This window comes from Mesoplodon mirus (genome assembly GCF_964341445.2).
Source record: "Mesoplodon mirus genome assembly, chromosome: 11".
Taxonomy (NCBI): Eukaryota; Metazoa; Chordata; class Mammalia; order Artiodactyla; family Ziphiidae; genus Mesoplodon; species Mesoplodon mirus.
The window spans coordinates 58653214-58668342 of record NC_138987.1 but is presented as its reverse complement, the minus strand read 5'-3'; the positions used below and the strand labels follow the sequence as shown (position 1 = coordinate 58668342).

Below are 15129 nucleotides of genomic sequence, written 5' to 3'. Positions count from 1 at the left end.
TGCTGGTGGAGGAGACAGACCTGTGAACGGACGTCACATCCAGTTCCTTCTCAAAACTCCCTGTGGTCAAGTGTGGGCCTCAGCCTCTTTTCCCTGCAGCCTCGTCCTTGCCCATCTCCAGCTGCCATGCCCATGCTCAGCTTTGCACAGTTCGCCTCCTCCACCCACATCCTGGGCCCCAGCACCATTTGGCTCCTTGGCCCCCCAACTTCATTCTCTGAGCCTGGCCCTGTGCCTGTCTCTCCAACTTCCCAGCTGTCTGGTCCTTGAATTTTTCAAAGCCTCCCACCCCCGTTACTTCTCATCCACCGATTCTCTTATCGAGCCCTTAGTGCCATGTTCTCCTCTAAGCAGTTGATACAAATAATCTCATTTAATTCTCACAATAATGCTATGAGTTCCACTTGACAGATGAGAAAACAGCCACAGGAAGGGTAAGTAATTTACCTAGGGTCCCACTACTAGTAAGTGATAGAGCTAGGATTTGAACTTGGGCAGTTTGGCTCCAGAGCCTGTGTAGTTAAGCACACACTGTAAGACAGTGGGCACCAGGTTTTCAGAATGAAAAATAGTCACTCATTTCCCCCTCCGACAGTACTTATTGCCTCCATATTTCTTCCTTCCTGTCATGTTCCTATATGAGGAAATAGAACATCAATTTGGGAGGCAGGCAGACCTGGATTTAAATCCAGACCATCTAGTTGCTAACTATGTGACCTCGGGCAAAATACTTTGTAATTCTAAGCCTCTATATCTGTAAAATTAGGGGGCTGGAGGGAGGTTAACACCTATGTCATGAGGTTGCTGCTGTGAGAATGAATTGTAACATTATGATACATCCAGTATATAATGGGTGCTCAACAGATGAGCTTCCTTGCTTCCTTCGTCCAGATCCCTGTATTATCAACTCCCTTGGCCCAATTTCACCCTTATCTGCTCCACCTTCTCCTAGGCCAGTCACCCCCACCAGCCCCAAGTCTCCCCCACCCTGGGGCGTGTCACTTCCTCCTCTGCAGCCTCCCACATCAGTACACAAAGGCTGCTGCTACCACCGGAGGGAGGAAGGGCTGCTCCGCACGCACCTGTGAGTACCAGGGCAGCAGCTCTCCTGCCTCCCTCCTCTCCTACCCGCCCAGGCCCCACCTGGTCCTAACCTCCTGGGAAGAGGGCTCTGACCTGAAGACACCCAGGGTTCAGCTGAGTCTTGAGAAAGGCTCTGAAGACCTCTCTGCATTCCCAAGATCTCCTGTTCCTCTTCCCTCTTCCAGTCTCACAAGCCCTCCCTCCCCCCACCCATCCCTCTTGTGTTGGTTTCCCAAGAGTGGGACTGGAGAGAGAAAAAGGAGGTAGGGGATGCATTAGTGCTATCATTTGCTTGCCGGCTATGTGTTACGGATTATGACGAGGTAAGGTTCTCCCAATATCACTCCCCAGCTGCCATCCCTGCTGCCTGATGCCTTGTGCTCGGCTCAGGCCTCCTCCCGGTTGGTACCTTGGCCACAGATCCCACATTCCTGGAAGACTGTGGCTCAGCGGCTCAGTTCTGTCCCCTCCTTGTGACTCTGAGTGGGCAGCAGAGGGTTCCTCCTGACTTGGGAGATCTGGATGGGTTGGGGAGATGCTCTCTTTCTCAGCTGCTCGGGGGGCAGTGGGGTATGTACTGGAGTCAGAATTAAGTCCAGGAAAATGGATAACCACAGAGGGAGAGAAGCGAAGATACAGGAAGGCCAGAAGGAAAGAGAAAGGGGATCAGATAGAGCCCATTGGGGCTGGTGGGGAGAAGGCACAACTTTCCATGAAGATGGTGCCCGGGTTGGAGGGGAGGAAAGCAGCAAACAAAGCGAGAGGCCTGGCCTGTGTCAGTCCCTGCTCTGCTGTAGTTCGCTGGGGGACCTTGGGCAAGTCACTCACCACTCTGGGATTCAGGTTTCCATCTGCAAAAAGAGGGGATGGAAATAGAAGATTTTGCCATTCTACGGTTAGGATCAGAGTGGGAAAGGAAGTAAAACAAAGAACTGTGAAGAAGTGGAGGAGAAAAGTAGCTGCAAGATGGAATCAGTTTTCTGACTAGGAAGAGGAGACAGAGAAAGGGAGAGACAGATTAAGAGAAGCAGGTGGCAGGTCACGTATCCTGAGGAGGGGAGAAGGGGGTTGGGGAGGGGAGTCCAAGGGCCCCCTTTAGGGGAGATGAGTGACTTTTTTGAGCTCTCTGGGACTGTCCTATCCTGGGGGACAGTGTGGCCTGGAGCCCCACCTGTGAGAGATGAGTCAAAACTGGGCTCCGTGCCGCAGCATCCCCAGCCTCGCCGACCACAGGCGTGCAGAGCCAAGGAGGCTGAGGTTACGCTGAGGCTGAGCCCTGGGCTAGCCTCTCACAGGAGGGTGGAGATTCTGTTAAATATATATCTACTACCCCTGAGGTCACAGGTGGTGGGGAGCAGGACAGGGGCGGTCAGCAACTTGACACCACACCCCTTCGCCACACCCCGTGCAGATCATCTGGTACTGAGTCTCGGCCCAGGCTGAGAAGGATGCAGATGCTTTCCGACAAGGAGTTAGCTGGCCTTTCAAATACACTGTTGATGGGGACGTGAACTGGCACAGCCCTTCAGGAGGTCATGTCAGTTATGCTGGCACTACTCACCAGTATTACAAATGATACCTATTTATTAACCCTACAAATCCTCTTCCAGGGGTTTATCCTACAACATGCACACATGTGAAATGATAAATCCATGAATTTTCACTGCAGCATTGTTTATAATAGTGAATAATTAGAAACAACATAAATTCCCATTACAAGAGACTAAATACAACAGGATATATCCATGCAATGGAAATCTATATAGCTGTAAAAATGAACAAGGGAGTTCTTTATTTTCTTGGGTGGCAGGAACTCCAAGAAAACTAGTCTGACCAAGTAAGATGCAAAACTGGGTGTAAAGTATTCTAGCATTTGTTGAATTCTATTGTTTGATTCTATCATTTGAAGAATATATATGTGTTCATGTTAGTTTGTATATACACTAAATGTCTCTAGAAAGATTATAGGCAACAAAAGATAATAATAAATGATGGTTATTTATTTGAAGTTAAGTGTGCAAACTGGGGTGGATGGGGGATAGGAGTGGGAGATTTCTATCATCTTAACTTTTTGGTTTTTAAAATTATGGTAAAATACACATTAAATTTATAATTTTAACCATTTTAAGTGTACAATTCAGGGGCATTAAGTACATTCACAGTGTTGTGCAACCATAACCGCTATCTAGTTCCAGAACTTTTTCTTCACTCCAAAAGGAAACTGCCCATTAAGCAGTCACTCCCCATCCTCCCCTCCTCCCCAACCCCTGGCAACCACTAAGTTACTTTCTGTCTCTATGGAGTTGTCTAGGCGGGCTATTTCATATCAGTGGAGTTGTATAATATGTGGTTGTTCATGACTGGCTTTGTTCATTTAACATAATGTTTTCAAGGTTCATCAACGTTGTAGCATGTATCAGTACTTCATTCCTTTTTATGGCCAAATAATATTTCATTGTATGGATATACCACATTTTATTTATCCATTCATCAGGTGATGGGCATTTGGGTTGTTTCTACCTTTTAGCTACTGTGAATGGTACTGCGATCAACAGTATTGCACAAGTTTGTGTTTGTTTAAACACCCGTTTTCAATTCTTTTAGGGATATCCTTAGGGGTGGAATTGTCAAGTGCTAGGATGATTCTGTGTTTTAACTTCTTAAAGAATCACCAAACTGTCTTCCACAATTGTACCGTTTTACATTCCCACCAGCAATGTATGAAGGCTCCATTTTCTCCACGTCCTCATCAACACTTATTTTCTATTTTTTTTTTATTACAGCCATTCTAGTGGGTGTGAAGTGGTATCTCGTGGTTTTGATTTGCATTCCCCTGATGACTAATCGTTTTGAGCATCTTTTTATCTGTTGTTAGTCACTTGTCTATCTTCTTTAAAGAAACATCAAAGTCCTTTGCACATTTTAAAACTGGGTTGTTTTTCCCTTTGTTGTTGTTAGAGTTCTCTAATATATTCTGGATACTTAACAGATAATGTGATTTGCAAATATTTTCTCCCACCCTGTGGCCTGTCTTATCACTCTCTTGATAGTGTCCTTTAATGCATAAAAGTTTTAAATTTTGATGAAGTCCAATTTATCTAATTTTTCCTTCATTGCTTGTGCTTTTGATGTCATAGCTAAGAATCCATTGTCAAATCCAAAATCATGATGATTTATCCCTATATTTTCTTCTAAGAGTTTCATAGTTTTAAGAACTTATACTTAGGTCTTTGGTCCATTTTCAGTTAATTTTTGTGTATGTTGTGAGGTAGGAGTCCAACTTCATTCTTTTACATGTGGATATCCAGTCATCCCATTACCATTTGTTGAAGACTATTCTTTCTGTATTGAATGGTTTGGCATCTTTGTTGAATATCAACTGACCATAAGGGATGGATTTATTTCTGAACTCTCAATTCTATTCCATTGATCTATTTGCCTATCCTTATGCCAATACCACACTGTCTTGATTACTGCGGGTTTGTAGTAAGGTTTCAAAGTGAGAAGTGTGAGTCCTCCAACTTTGTTCTTTTTCAAGATTGTTTTGGCTATTCATGCAATTCCATGTGAATTTTAGGATCAGCTTTTCCATTTCTATAAAAACGGCCATTGGGATTTAACTTTTTGACTTTTGAAGCATGGTAATAAATTGCCTATTCAAATTTTTAATCTAGATCCCCTTTGTGCAATGTACAGGAAAGAGAAATTTTTATTAAACCTGGCCTTCCTTCCTCCATTATCCCAGACCCTTTAGACAGTTCTTCTTATGGTCTAATATTTATTCCTCTTGCTACCATGTCAGTCAATTACAGCTGACTTTCCCTGCCTCTTTCACACACTCCCTCATCTGCTCCAGCTTCATTTCCTCTCATTCCTAATCCCTGACTTTTCCCCCTTATTTAGAGCCCCTGACCCTCTTCCTTTAGAATCCAAGGTTATGAAAGCTAGAAGGGCTGTCAGATTATTTTTTCAACTCCATTACTTTACGGCTGTGGAAACTAAGGCTCAGAGAGAAAATCTGACTTGACACCAGCCAGTGAGTGACTGAGGCAGGACCAGACCTGGTCTGTTTCCTGTTTGGTTCTCTTTCCACTATGGCTTGGAATCTTGGTGAATAGACCTGTGTGCAGACCTTAGTGCCTCCAGGTCCACTCTCCAGACTCTTAGGCTATCTTGCCCACTCTGGCCTCATGAAGTCTGCACACAGGAGGGTTGGGTCTTTTCCAAGGCTCCTACCCTAGCCTGGGATCTGCCCCTTCCTGCCATTTTGAAGAAACTGCTGAATCCACAGGGGGAAGTGAAACTATGGGGAGAGATAAAGAGTTGGGGTAGAGTTTTGAGAGGGACAACCACAGGCTAAGTTTAGAGGGCTGAGAGCTTGGGGGCCCTTGCTGAGGACCCACATGTCCCCCTTTATATCCTATTACAGACCATGGTGGCTTTGTCAATGGTCCTTGTTTTCCTGCTGGCCCTGAGCAGAGGTGAAAGTGAACTGGACACCAAGACCTCATCCCCACAGGAGACCACCGAATGGGGGGATCCTGGGCTGTCCCTACCAGGGTCCTGCCAGCCAGCTCCCTCCTGTCAAAAGTGCATCCTCTCACACCCGAGCTGTGCATGGTGCAAGCAACTGGTAAAGATGGGCCTGTGGCCTTTGAACCAAGTGTTACGTGTGTGTACAGCCTGGATATACGAGTGTGATTGTGTGGGTACATATGTGACTTTCTGGGTGCACTCTGTAGTTCTGTGTGTGACTGAGTTTGTGCACATAGGACTCCTGTCTGTGATTGTATGTGTGTATATGTGTGTGTGCATACACATGCACTCAAGGTTCCTGTGCATGTATGTTTACATCTGTATCTGTGTATCTGTGTATATGTGGAGAAGACTTGTGACCATAAATTTGGAGGAAGCCATGTTCCTGCTGGAACTCATGCTTGTGTATAGGGAGAGGGATCTTTTGTGGGTGTACATGTGAGAAAGTGTATTTGTCAGCTTGGGCTGTCATAGCAAAATACCATAGACTAGGGGGCTTAAGCAACAGAAATTTATGTCTCACAGTTCTGGAGGATGTGAAATCCAAGATCAAGGTGGTAGCTGATTCAGTTCCTGGTGAGAACTCTCTTCCTGGCTTGCAGATGGGCTGCGGACAAGCTCTCTGGTGTCTCCTCTTATAGGGATCTAATCCCATCATGAGGGTTCTACCCTCATGACCTCACCTAACCCTAATTTCTTCTCAAAGGCCCCATCTCCAAATATCATCATGTTGGGGGTCAGTCCACTGCAGAAAGTATGTGGTTGGGTCTCTGGATCTGTGGTGGGGGTGGGGCATGTTCCTAGGTATGTAGCAGCCTGTGACCGGGAGGGTAGAAAGGAAGGAGCTGGAAGCCTGTGGGCTTTGGGGGAAAGGCTTGAGCTACCTAAGTGACAAGAAGGATGCTGGGGAGAGGGTGTCTCCCTGGCTGGTCAAACAAGACTGTTCTTTGTTTTTTTTTTAATTTTGGGGGAAATTTTAATTAATTAATTTATTTTTTGGCCATGCCATGCATGTGGGATCTTAGCTCCCCGACCAGGGATCAAACCAGCGCCACCCCCCTCCATTGGAAGCAGGGAGTCTTGACCACCAGGGAAGTCCCAGGCTGTTCTTTTGTTTATGCCTTAAGGAGACAGGGCTCATGGTGTAGCAGAGCATGAACTGGAGGGTGGGGAAGAACTGTCTCTCTCACAGGAAGATGGAGAGTTAGATGAGATAAGAAATGAGGGCACACTCACTAGGAGGCAGAGCCACGCAACTGAGTGGGTCCAGGGGAAAGGCACATAGTGAATCTGGGAGGCCGGGAAGGGGAAGACTCAGAGTCAGTGGGAGGCAGAGGCCAGAGGCGCCAGGCAGGGACTCTCGGGACAGCTGCGTATATGTCTGTCTCCTCCAATCCCCCGACCAGAGGCTGGCACCCGTGTCAGCTGAGAAGCCACTCTAACCATTTCCTTCCCCTGTGGCTTCCCAGCCAATGCCAGGGGTACCAGACACATTGAGGGGGAGAGGGGGGTTCTCTCTTGGCCCTATCCTTCCCCTTCCCAGGGACTGTGGGTCTTAGTCTGACCCCCTTCCCATTTTGGCCTGAGCATTCAGGGGAGGTTGGACTAGGAGGTCAGGCTCCTCCTTTTTTAATGGCAGTGAGGTCCCTGAGGTCTCAACAGGAAGTCTGTGGCACTGGGGGAGTGGAGAGGTAGGGTGTCTGGGGAAAGGGGGCATCCAGATAAGGGTAGGAGAAGGGGCGGTGCTGTAGAAGTGGGCTCTGACAAGGAAGAAAGGACGGCGTTCAAGGGTAGCTGTGGAAGGAAGGGAGGGGAGGGAATCAGAGGGGCCCAGGGAGTTGCCTGACAGGGGAGGGCTTGGAAGTGGCCGGGATGCCACGGTGGTTCTGGGAGCAGGGCTGAGGGGTCCAGGGGACTAGGGTCCCGACACGCCTCTCCTTGCGGCGCAGAACTTCACAGCGTCCGGGGAGGCGGAGATGCGGCGCTGCGCCCTGCGAGAGGAGCTGCTGGCCCGGGGCTGCCCCCCGGGGGAGCTGGAGGAGCCCCGCGGCCGGCAGGAGGTGCTGCAGGACGAGCCGCTCAGCCAGGGCACCCGCGGCGAGGGGGCCACGCAGCTGGCACCGCAGCGGGTCCGGGTCACGCTGCGGCCGGGTGAGTTAGGGGGTGGTGGGCCGCCAGGCCCGGGGCTGGGCTGGGATTCCACCGCGCCCCACCGACCTCCCCACTACCTCCACCCCCAGGAGAGCCCCAGCAGCTCCGGGTCCGCTTCCTTCGAGCCGAGGGATACCCTGTGGACCTGTACTACCTTATGGACCTGAGCTACTCCATGAAGGACGACCTGGAGCGCGTGCGCCAGCTTGGGCACGCGCTGCTGGTGAGGTTGCAGGAAGTCACCCACTCCGTGCGCATTGGTGAGCCCCGCGGAGCCCTGCCCCGCACCTGCCGGCCCTCTGCCTCTAACCAACCACCCCCCTAGCTTCTGCCAATGTCTAGGGCACACAAGGGCCCCACCTGCCCTCTCCCATTTTTTTGTTTTAGTTTTTTTCAAGAAAGTAAACAAGGGTTTACTTAAGTGAAAGTATGCTCTCAAGGGAAGAGCAGGGAGGCTCAGGTGAGTAGCTAGCTGCCCTGAGTTTTTTTTTCCAGCCGGTTATGTGGGGCATAGAAATGAAGGGGCAGAATATTCACTGTGTTCTCTCCCGGTTTTTAACGGACCGGGCCAGGCCACGGGTTCCTGACATCTCTCCCCAAGGACATCTATCTTCTAGGTCAGAGCTAGAGGGGGTTTGAGAGACTGTCCAGTAGGACCCCTCATTTTACTGGAAGGGTAACTGAGGCCTTGAGTTTGGAGAGACTGTGTTCAGACAGCTCCCAGGGTCAGACAGTGCCCTAGACGCACCCACCTGGACACTGCCCTGATGCCACTTCTCAGGCCCGTGTCTCCTGGACAAGGTCTAAATGCCATTATCCCTGCTGTACACTCTGCATTCTGTACTCGTCCCTCCCCTGTTCAAGATCCCCTCCTCCATCTTATGATGCTGCTACACCACACACCTGTTCATTCTTCCCCAGCCTTAACCAACCCCCTGCCTGCCCCCCGCTGTGCCCTCCTCTTCTCCATCCTTCACTCCCCTGAACCTGTGCTCTCACCCCTTTGCCCCTGCTGGGTCCTGGGTCCCTGCCCTCTAGGAGCATCCTCTCCCATCACCTCTGCTATGACTGTCCCCCCCGCCCCCCACTTCCCAGGGACTCCCCTCCTGAGTCCTCAGCAGTGCCCCCCCCAACACCGCCCTGCATCCTGCTGCTGTCCAGTGACTTCTGGCACTGCCTTCATGACTCCTCCTCCCAGGCTTTGGTTCCTTCGTGGACAAAATGGTGCTGCCCTTCGTGAGCACAGTGCCCTCCAAGCTTCGCCACCCCTGCCCCACCCGACTGGAGCGCTGCCAGCCACCCTTCAGCTTTCACCATGTGCTACCCCTCACCGGGGATGCTAAGGCCTTCGAACGGGAGGTGGGACGCCAGAGCGTGTCCGGCAACCTGGACTTGCCTGAAGGTGGCTTTGATGCCATTCTGCAGGCTGCCCTCTGCCAGGTGAGGGGGCGGCGAAGGGCCCTGAGTCTGAAGGGCTGCTTGGGGCCAAGATGGCCACCTATGGTTATGTAGTTCACAATTCTACTCTACGGGGTGGTCTTTGTATTATAGTCCCTGTAGTTTGCATATCTATTTTGACAATTTGCTAGTGGATTGGAGTAAAATGTCTTGAGGAATAGGCATGTTTTCCTTTTTTTTTTTTTTTGATGTGGACCGTTTTTAAAGTCTTTATTGAATCTGTTACAATATTGCATCTGTTTTATGTTTTGGTTTTTTTGCCGCAAGGCATGTGGGATCTTAGTTCCCCAACCAGGGATGGAACCTGCACCCCCCTGCATTGGAAGGCGAAGTCTTAACCACTGGACCGCCAGGGAAGTCCCGAGGCGTGTTTTTCTAATTCACAAGAAGGCCTCCACTAGCAGCAACCCTGTTTGAGGGGCTGGGGAGAAGCAGGGAGCTGGAGACAGGGGGCTGGACAAACTGACCAGAAGAAGGCTGGCTAAATCCTTGCTCCTAGAGCAGGCGGGGGTGGCTCAAGGGCCATCCATACCCAAGTGCACAGCCTACCCCCCACCCCACCCCAGGAGCAGATTGGCTGGAGAAATGTGTCCCGGCTACTGGTGTTCACTTCAGATGACACATTCCACACAGCTGGGGATGGCAAGTTGGGTGGCATTTTCATGCCCAGCGACGGGCACTGCCACTTGGACAGCAATGGCCTCTACAGTCGCAGCCCAGAGTTTGTGAGTCGCCACCCTCACCTGCCCCGCTCCATCAGAGCCACACCTCCTCTCCTCTCAGGAACCCACCCTCCAGCCTCACTGTCCTTACGGGTGATGGCCACCCTGCCATCTTCCCCAGAAGTGCCTCCTCTCCATGTCCCACCACTGCTCAAACCCAAGTCACTCCACTCCCTGGCCCTTCCCTCCTTCTTGCCAAGCCTCTAGGGCTCTTCTAGCTGGTGGAACCCTGGATTTCCTGGGTTGAGGGCAGGAGGGACTTGGGGGGCGCTCACCTTGTCCTGACTCCCTGATCCAGGACTACCCCTCCGTGGGTCAGGTAGCCCAGGCCCTGTCTGCGGCAAACATCCAGCCCATCTTTGCTGTCACCGGTGCCACACTGCCTGTCTACCAGGTGAGAGTTGTCTGAATGCCAAACCCTCCCACTCCCAGCCTTTCTCACTTCCCTCACAGGCCCATTCTCCTTCCCCCATATGCCCTCCTTCCAGACCCCCAGAAGCTTATTTCCCTAGAGCTGTGACCCACCATTTCCCTCAACTCCTCACGTCGCAGGAGCTGAGTAAGCTGATTCCCAAGTCCGCAGTGGGGGAGCTGAGTGAGGACTCCAGCAATGTGGTACAGCTCATCATGGATGCTTATAATGTGAGGGGCCAGCGTGGAGGGAGGGGGAGGGTGGGCACTGGGGAAAGATGGAACGAGACCCTCAGGTGGGGTGGCAGAACTAAAAGGGGACGATCACTTTTTGTGTAACACTCCACAGCTCCTACCCACAGTTTGCATGTGGCTGTCTTTAATAGCTCATTCACTCCAGTCAGTCTTGCATTCATAAATCTTAAGTGCCTGATTTGTGCAGAGCGTGGAGCCCTGCTCTGGCAAGGAAGGGAATTAACATTGATTGAGCTTTTATTTCATGCCAAGCACTGTCCTGAGTACACACACTGTTTGCTGTCTCATTTATCCCACTAAAAGCCCTGCCTGGAAACTAGTGTTCCAATTTTATCGATGGGGATACAGACACAGGGAGGCTAAGTGACTTGCCCAAGGTCACAGAGATAACAGATGGAACGGCTGGCACTTGTCCCCCAGTCAGTCTGTACATAAAGAATGTGACATCTGGAGACTGCCTTCACTAAGCTTATAAATAATTTGGAGATATTCTTTACAGGAACCATAGAATTTTACAGGTAGAAGGAACCATAAAAATTTGTGTTTCTTGGGTTTAGGTCTTATCTCTGCAACTCGACTGTAGCCTTCTTGATAACAGGGACCATGTTCTAAACCCATGGCAAGAAAATTCGAGACAATATCTAATTTCCCAGGACAAACTCAATTGAAAGAATCTGCCCTTTAGACCCTGTATGCACACCGGTTATGTGTCCTGATCTGGGGTTTGAAAAACACAGCCACTGCATGTTTACAGTGCTGGCCAGCCCCTGACCCCCAGCAGGCCGTCGCTGCAGCTGCACTGAAATGCTGTTTTAGAAGCCTCTGGCTTCTGTGTTCTCACTCAAGGTTATCACAGGTCCTTCCTGCAGAAACCCCTCCTCACTGGGCAGAATGGAAGGAGTCCCCAGGTGGGCTGAGGGCAGGCTTCTGGCAGGATTTGGAACAGCTGGAGAGGGCACGAGGTGGAGCTGGAGTCCTGCCTTCACATGGTTACTCTTTCTCCCTTTCCACAGAGCCTATCATCCACTGTGACCCTTGAACATGAACGCTCTCTACTCCCTCCTGGGGTCCACATCTCTTACGATTCTCAGTGTGGGGGTCCTGAGAAGAGACAGGATGAGGCTGGTGACAGGGGCCAGTGCAACCACGTCCGAATCAACCAGACAGTGAGAAGGAAGGGCGTGGGGGTGGGAGTGGGAAATTGAGCAGGCAGGGAGAGACGGAGGACAGGCCCAGGAAGCAAAGCAAAAAGCGTGGGGTAGCCTTCCACCCGTCCTTTCTGAGGAGCTTTAACGAGCAGCCTCCTCAAGAGTGTTTCTAGGAGATGGGTGTTAGCGCGACCCTATCCCTTCATTTGCTAGGAAGCAGGGTTCTAGATGACCAGTGGGTTTGGTGTGTGCCCGTGCACATACAGGAGCACACATGATCTTAGTTTGATTTCTGCCTGCCCTGTCCTCAGGTGAATTTTTTGGTTACTCTCCAAGCTACCCAATGCCTCCCAGAGCCCCATTTGCTGAGGTTCCGAGCCCGCGGCTTCTCAGAGGAGCTGACTGTGGAGCTGCACACACTGTGTGACTGTAACTGCAGTGACACCCAGCTCCAGGCTCCTCACTGCAGTGACGGCCAGGGGCACCTACAATGCGGGGTGTGCAGGTGAGGGTCTCCTGCTTCCCTTCACCTATATGGCTCCCCTGTATTCCTCCTCCCTTGCCTCCCCTCCTCCTACTGGCATCTCTAGACATCTTTTTCGTAGACAGCCCAAGACTCCACCCTGATTTTCACCTCCTGAAGCTTCTCAGAAATGCCAAACCCTCCCCTCCACCAGAACTCCCCCTCACCCCCTCTATACTCCTTGGTGCTCCATTATATTCTGGCCTCCTGTCAGCCGCTGGTGGCTCTCCAACTATCTTGAGATGTTGGCTTTAGAGGATTCTGGGAAAGGCAGGTCAAGCCATAGTCAAAATCTATGACTCCCCTTTCCCTCCCCTGCCTTCCCCTCCCAGCTGTGTCCCTGGCCACCTGGGTCGACTCTGTGAGTGCTCTGAGGCTGAGCTGTCCTCCCTGGATCTGGAATCTGGGTGCCGAGTGCCCAATGGCACAGGGCCCCTGTGCAGTGGGAGGGGACGGTGCCAGTGTGGACGCTGCACCTGCAGTGGACAGAGCTCTGGGCGTCTGTGCGAATGTGATGATGCCAGCTGTGAGCGACATGAGGGAATCCTCTGTGGAGGTACCTGGAGACTTTGGGGGAGAAGGACGGGGTCAGAGTGGCTTCCCCAAGGGTGTTTAGGCTCTGGGAACTTCTCTGCACTAAGGGGAGGAATCAAAGATTCTGGTGTAGGGGTTGGAGGGTATCCGGCACACTTGAGAGGGAGCTGGATGCACAGGAACAGGTCAGCTCTAGGCAGCCTGTGGTGGCATGTGATGTCCAATGCCTGTGGGGAGTATGATTGTCACCCTGCGCGTGGCTCTGTCTCAGGCTTTGGCCGCTGCCAATGTGGAGTGTGTCACTGTCACGCCAATCGCACGGGCAGAGCATGCGAATGCAGCGGGGACACAGACAACTGTGTCAGTCCTGAGGGAGGGCTGTGCAATGGGCATGGATACTGCAACTGCAACCGCTGCCAGTGCCTGGACGGCTATTACGGTGCCCTATGTGATCAGTGCTCAGGCTGCAAGACGCCATGCGAGAGACACAGGTGAGCCCTCAGGCCTTGCGCCTTGGGAACAGGGGCACAGGGCTCGTTGAGCCCCTCCCACCCACCTGCTCTTTCTGCATGTGGTTTGGGTGACATCTGTCCAGCTGGTAACTGACTGGCACCCGCTGGACAGGGACTGCGCAGAGTGTGGCGCCTTTGGGACTGGTCCTCTGGCCATGAACTGCAGCCTGGCATGTGCCCATGCCAACGTGACTCTGGCTTTGGCCCCTATCCTGGATGATGGCTGGTGCAAAGAGAGGACCCACGACAACCAGCTCTTCTTCTTCCTGGCAGAGGATGAAGCCGGAGGAAGGGTCATGCTGAGAGTGAGACCCCCGGAAAGTAAGTGGGCAGGGATGCTGTGGACATGCCAGATGGGGCCCTGGAAGTTTAATGGGTAGGGCCTCAGAACTCTGGAGGTAAAGACAATGGGAAATCAGGCTGGGGGTTGAAGCAGAGCTAATGAATCCAGGCAAAAGTGCAGGTGCTGGACCAAACGGACAAGGCTAAGGCCCTGAGCACTGGGATAACCTTGGACTCTGCGGAGGTTCCCTTTGTTTTCAACGACAGGCAGCCCTGGGGAGGCTGGATGAGGCTGGACACACTGTGGGTAATTGGTGATCAATTCCTAGGCCGTCTCTTGTTCTCTCCCATAGAGGGGTCAGACCACACCCAAATCATCGTGCTGGGCTGTGTGGGGGGCATCGTGGTGGTGGGACTGGGATTGGTCCTGGCTTATCGGCTCTCAGTGGAAATCTATGACCGCCGAGAATACAGTCGTTTTAAAAAGGAGCAGCAGCAGCTCAAGTGGAAGCAGGTAAGGCTGCCCCTACCCCGCTGGGTGAGGTCTTCCTTGCTTCCCCTGGTTAGGTGGGCTTTGCTTTCTGCTTCACCGTCTCACCCTCCACCCTGACTCGTTCTACTCAGCCGCCCCCCTGCCGCTGGCCTAGCCCTCCGCTGTGGGCTTACTCTGGTTCCTCTGCTAGTTCCCATCAGCTCTTGGGGTCCTCCTGCTCAAGTTCTAGGCTGGCCTCTTAGGACTTGATAAAAGTCCTGGGACTTTTCCTCATCATTTCCAACTTCTTTCCCCAGGACAACAATCCTCTCTACAAGAGCGCCATCACGACCACTGTCAACCCCTGCTTTCAAGAGGCAGAAAGCGACCCTCTCTGAAGTGGGGAGGGACACTCACTGCAGGGCTCTGCTCTGGGATGGAGGGAATTGGGGCATGGGGTCTCTCAGTCAGCAGCTTGGTAGGGGGCTAATCCACTGCTGAGCGGTCACCCATACTTCATTCTTAGAGTGACGCCCGAGAGGACTACCTTCTGTGGCAACCTTGCTTCCCTACCTCACAAGTGGGGGCTACCCCCCCCATGTATACAATAAAGAGTCTTACCTCAGAGCACACCTGTCAATTTGCTTTACCCCAAGGCCAGAGCAGGTTGTAGAGCCTGGGCCTCAGGAAAGCTCTTGTGCATTCCTCCTCCTGCCGCCTGAGGGCAAGAAGAAGTTCTCAGACTTAAAGTGCAGAACAGACTGCACGATATGGGTTGCCTGGGGCGCAGCAGCAGTGGGCCGGGGTGGGCTAGTGAATCCTCAAGTAACGCTGACGTAGGAGGCCTACAGACCATGCTCGGAGAAACACTGCCTTTGCTGGTGTCTGGCCTCATTCTGTCCTGCTGTGCGTGTTTTTTTTCCTTCTTCTGAACTGATATCCTGTACTTATTCTACTTGTTGCTCTCTGCAAAGGGAAGCTTACAGGGTGCTGGAAGTCGTGGGGTGGTTGGTTACACTTGGTGGAAAAAAAGAAAACTACT

The 15129-nt window shown here is 51.7% G+C and overlaps 1 protein-coding gene across 3 annotated transcripts; it reads left to right on the top strand.

The window, feature by feature from the left end:
- Window positions 1–952: 952 nt before the first annotated feature.
- On the top strand, window positions 953–15127 carry ITGB7 (integrin subunit beta 7). Of its 3 annotated transcripts, none has more exons than XM_082636610.1 (15): window positions 953–1084; window positions 5513–5716; window positions 7569–7770; window positions 7860–8030; window positions 8969–9210; window positions 9795–9953; window positions 10249–10344; window positions 10503–10565; window positions 11630–11782; window positions 12076–12269; window positions 12620–12843; window positions 13093–13312; window positions 13446–13654; window positions 13969–14129; window positions 14405–15127. In XM_082636610.1, exons 2-15 carry the CDS (start codon window positions 5516–5518, stop codon window positions 14483–14485), a joined length of 2376 nt encoding a protein of 791 aa, XP_082492736.1. In that variant the 5' UTR covers window positions 953–1084; window positions 5513–5515; the 3' UTR covers window positions 14486–15127. The 3 variants fall into 3 exon arrangements, with proteins under 3 accessions (XP_082492736.1, XP_082492735.1, XP_082492734.1); XM_082636609.1 differs by having other exon boundaries at window positions 954–1084; window positions 10503–10592; XM_082636608.1 differs by lacking the exon at window positions 953–1084 and having other exon boundaries at window positions 10503–10592.
- Window positions 15128–15129: the final 2 nt, after the last annotated feature.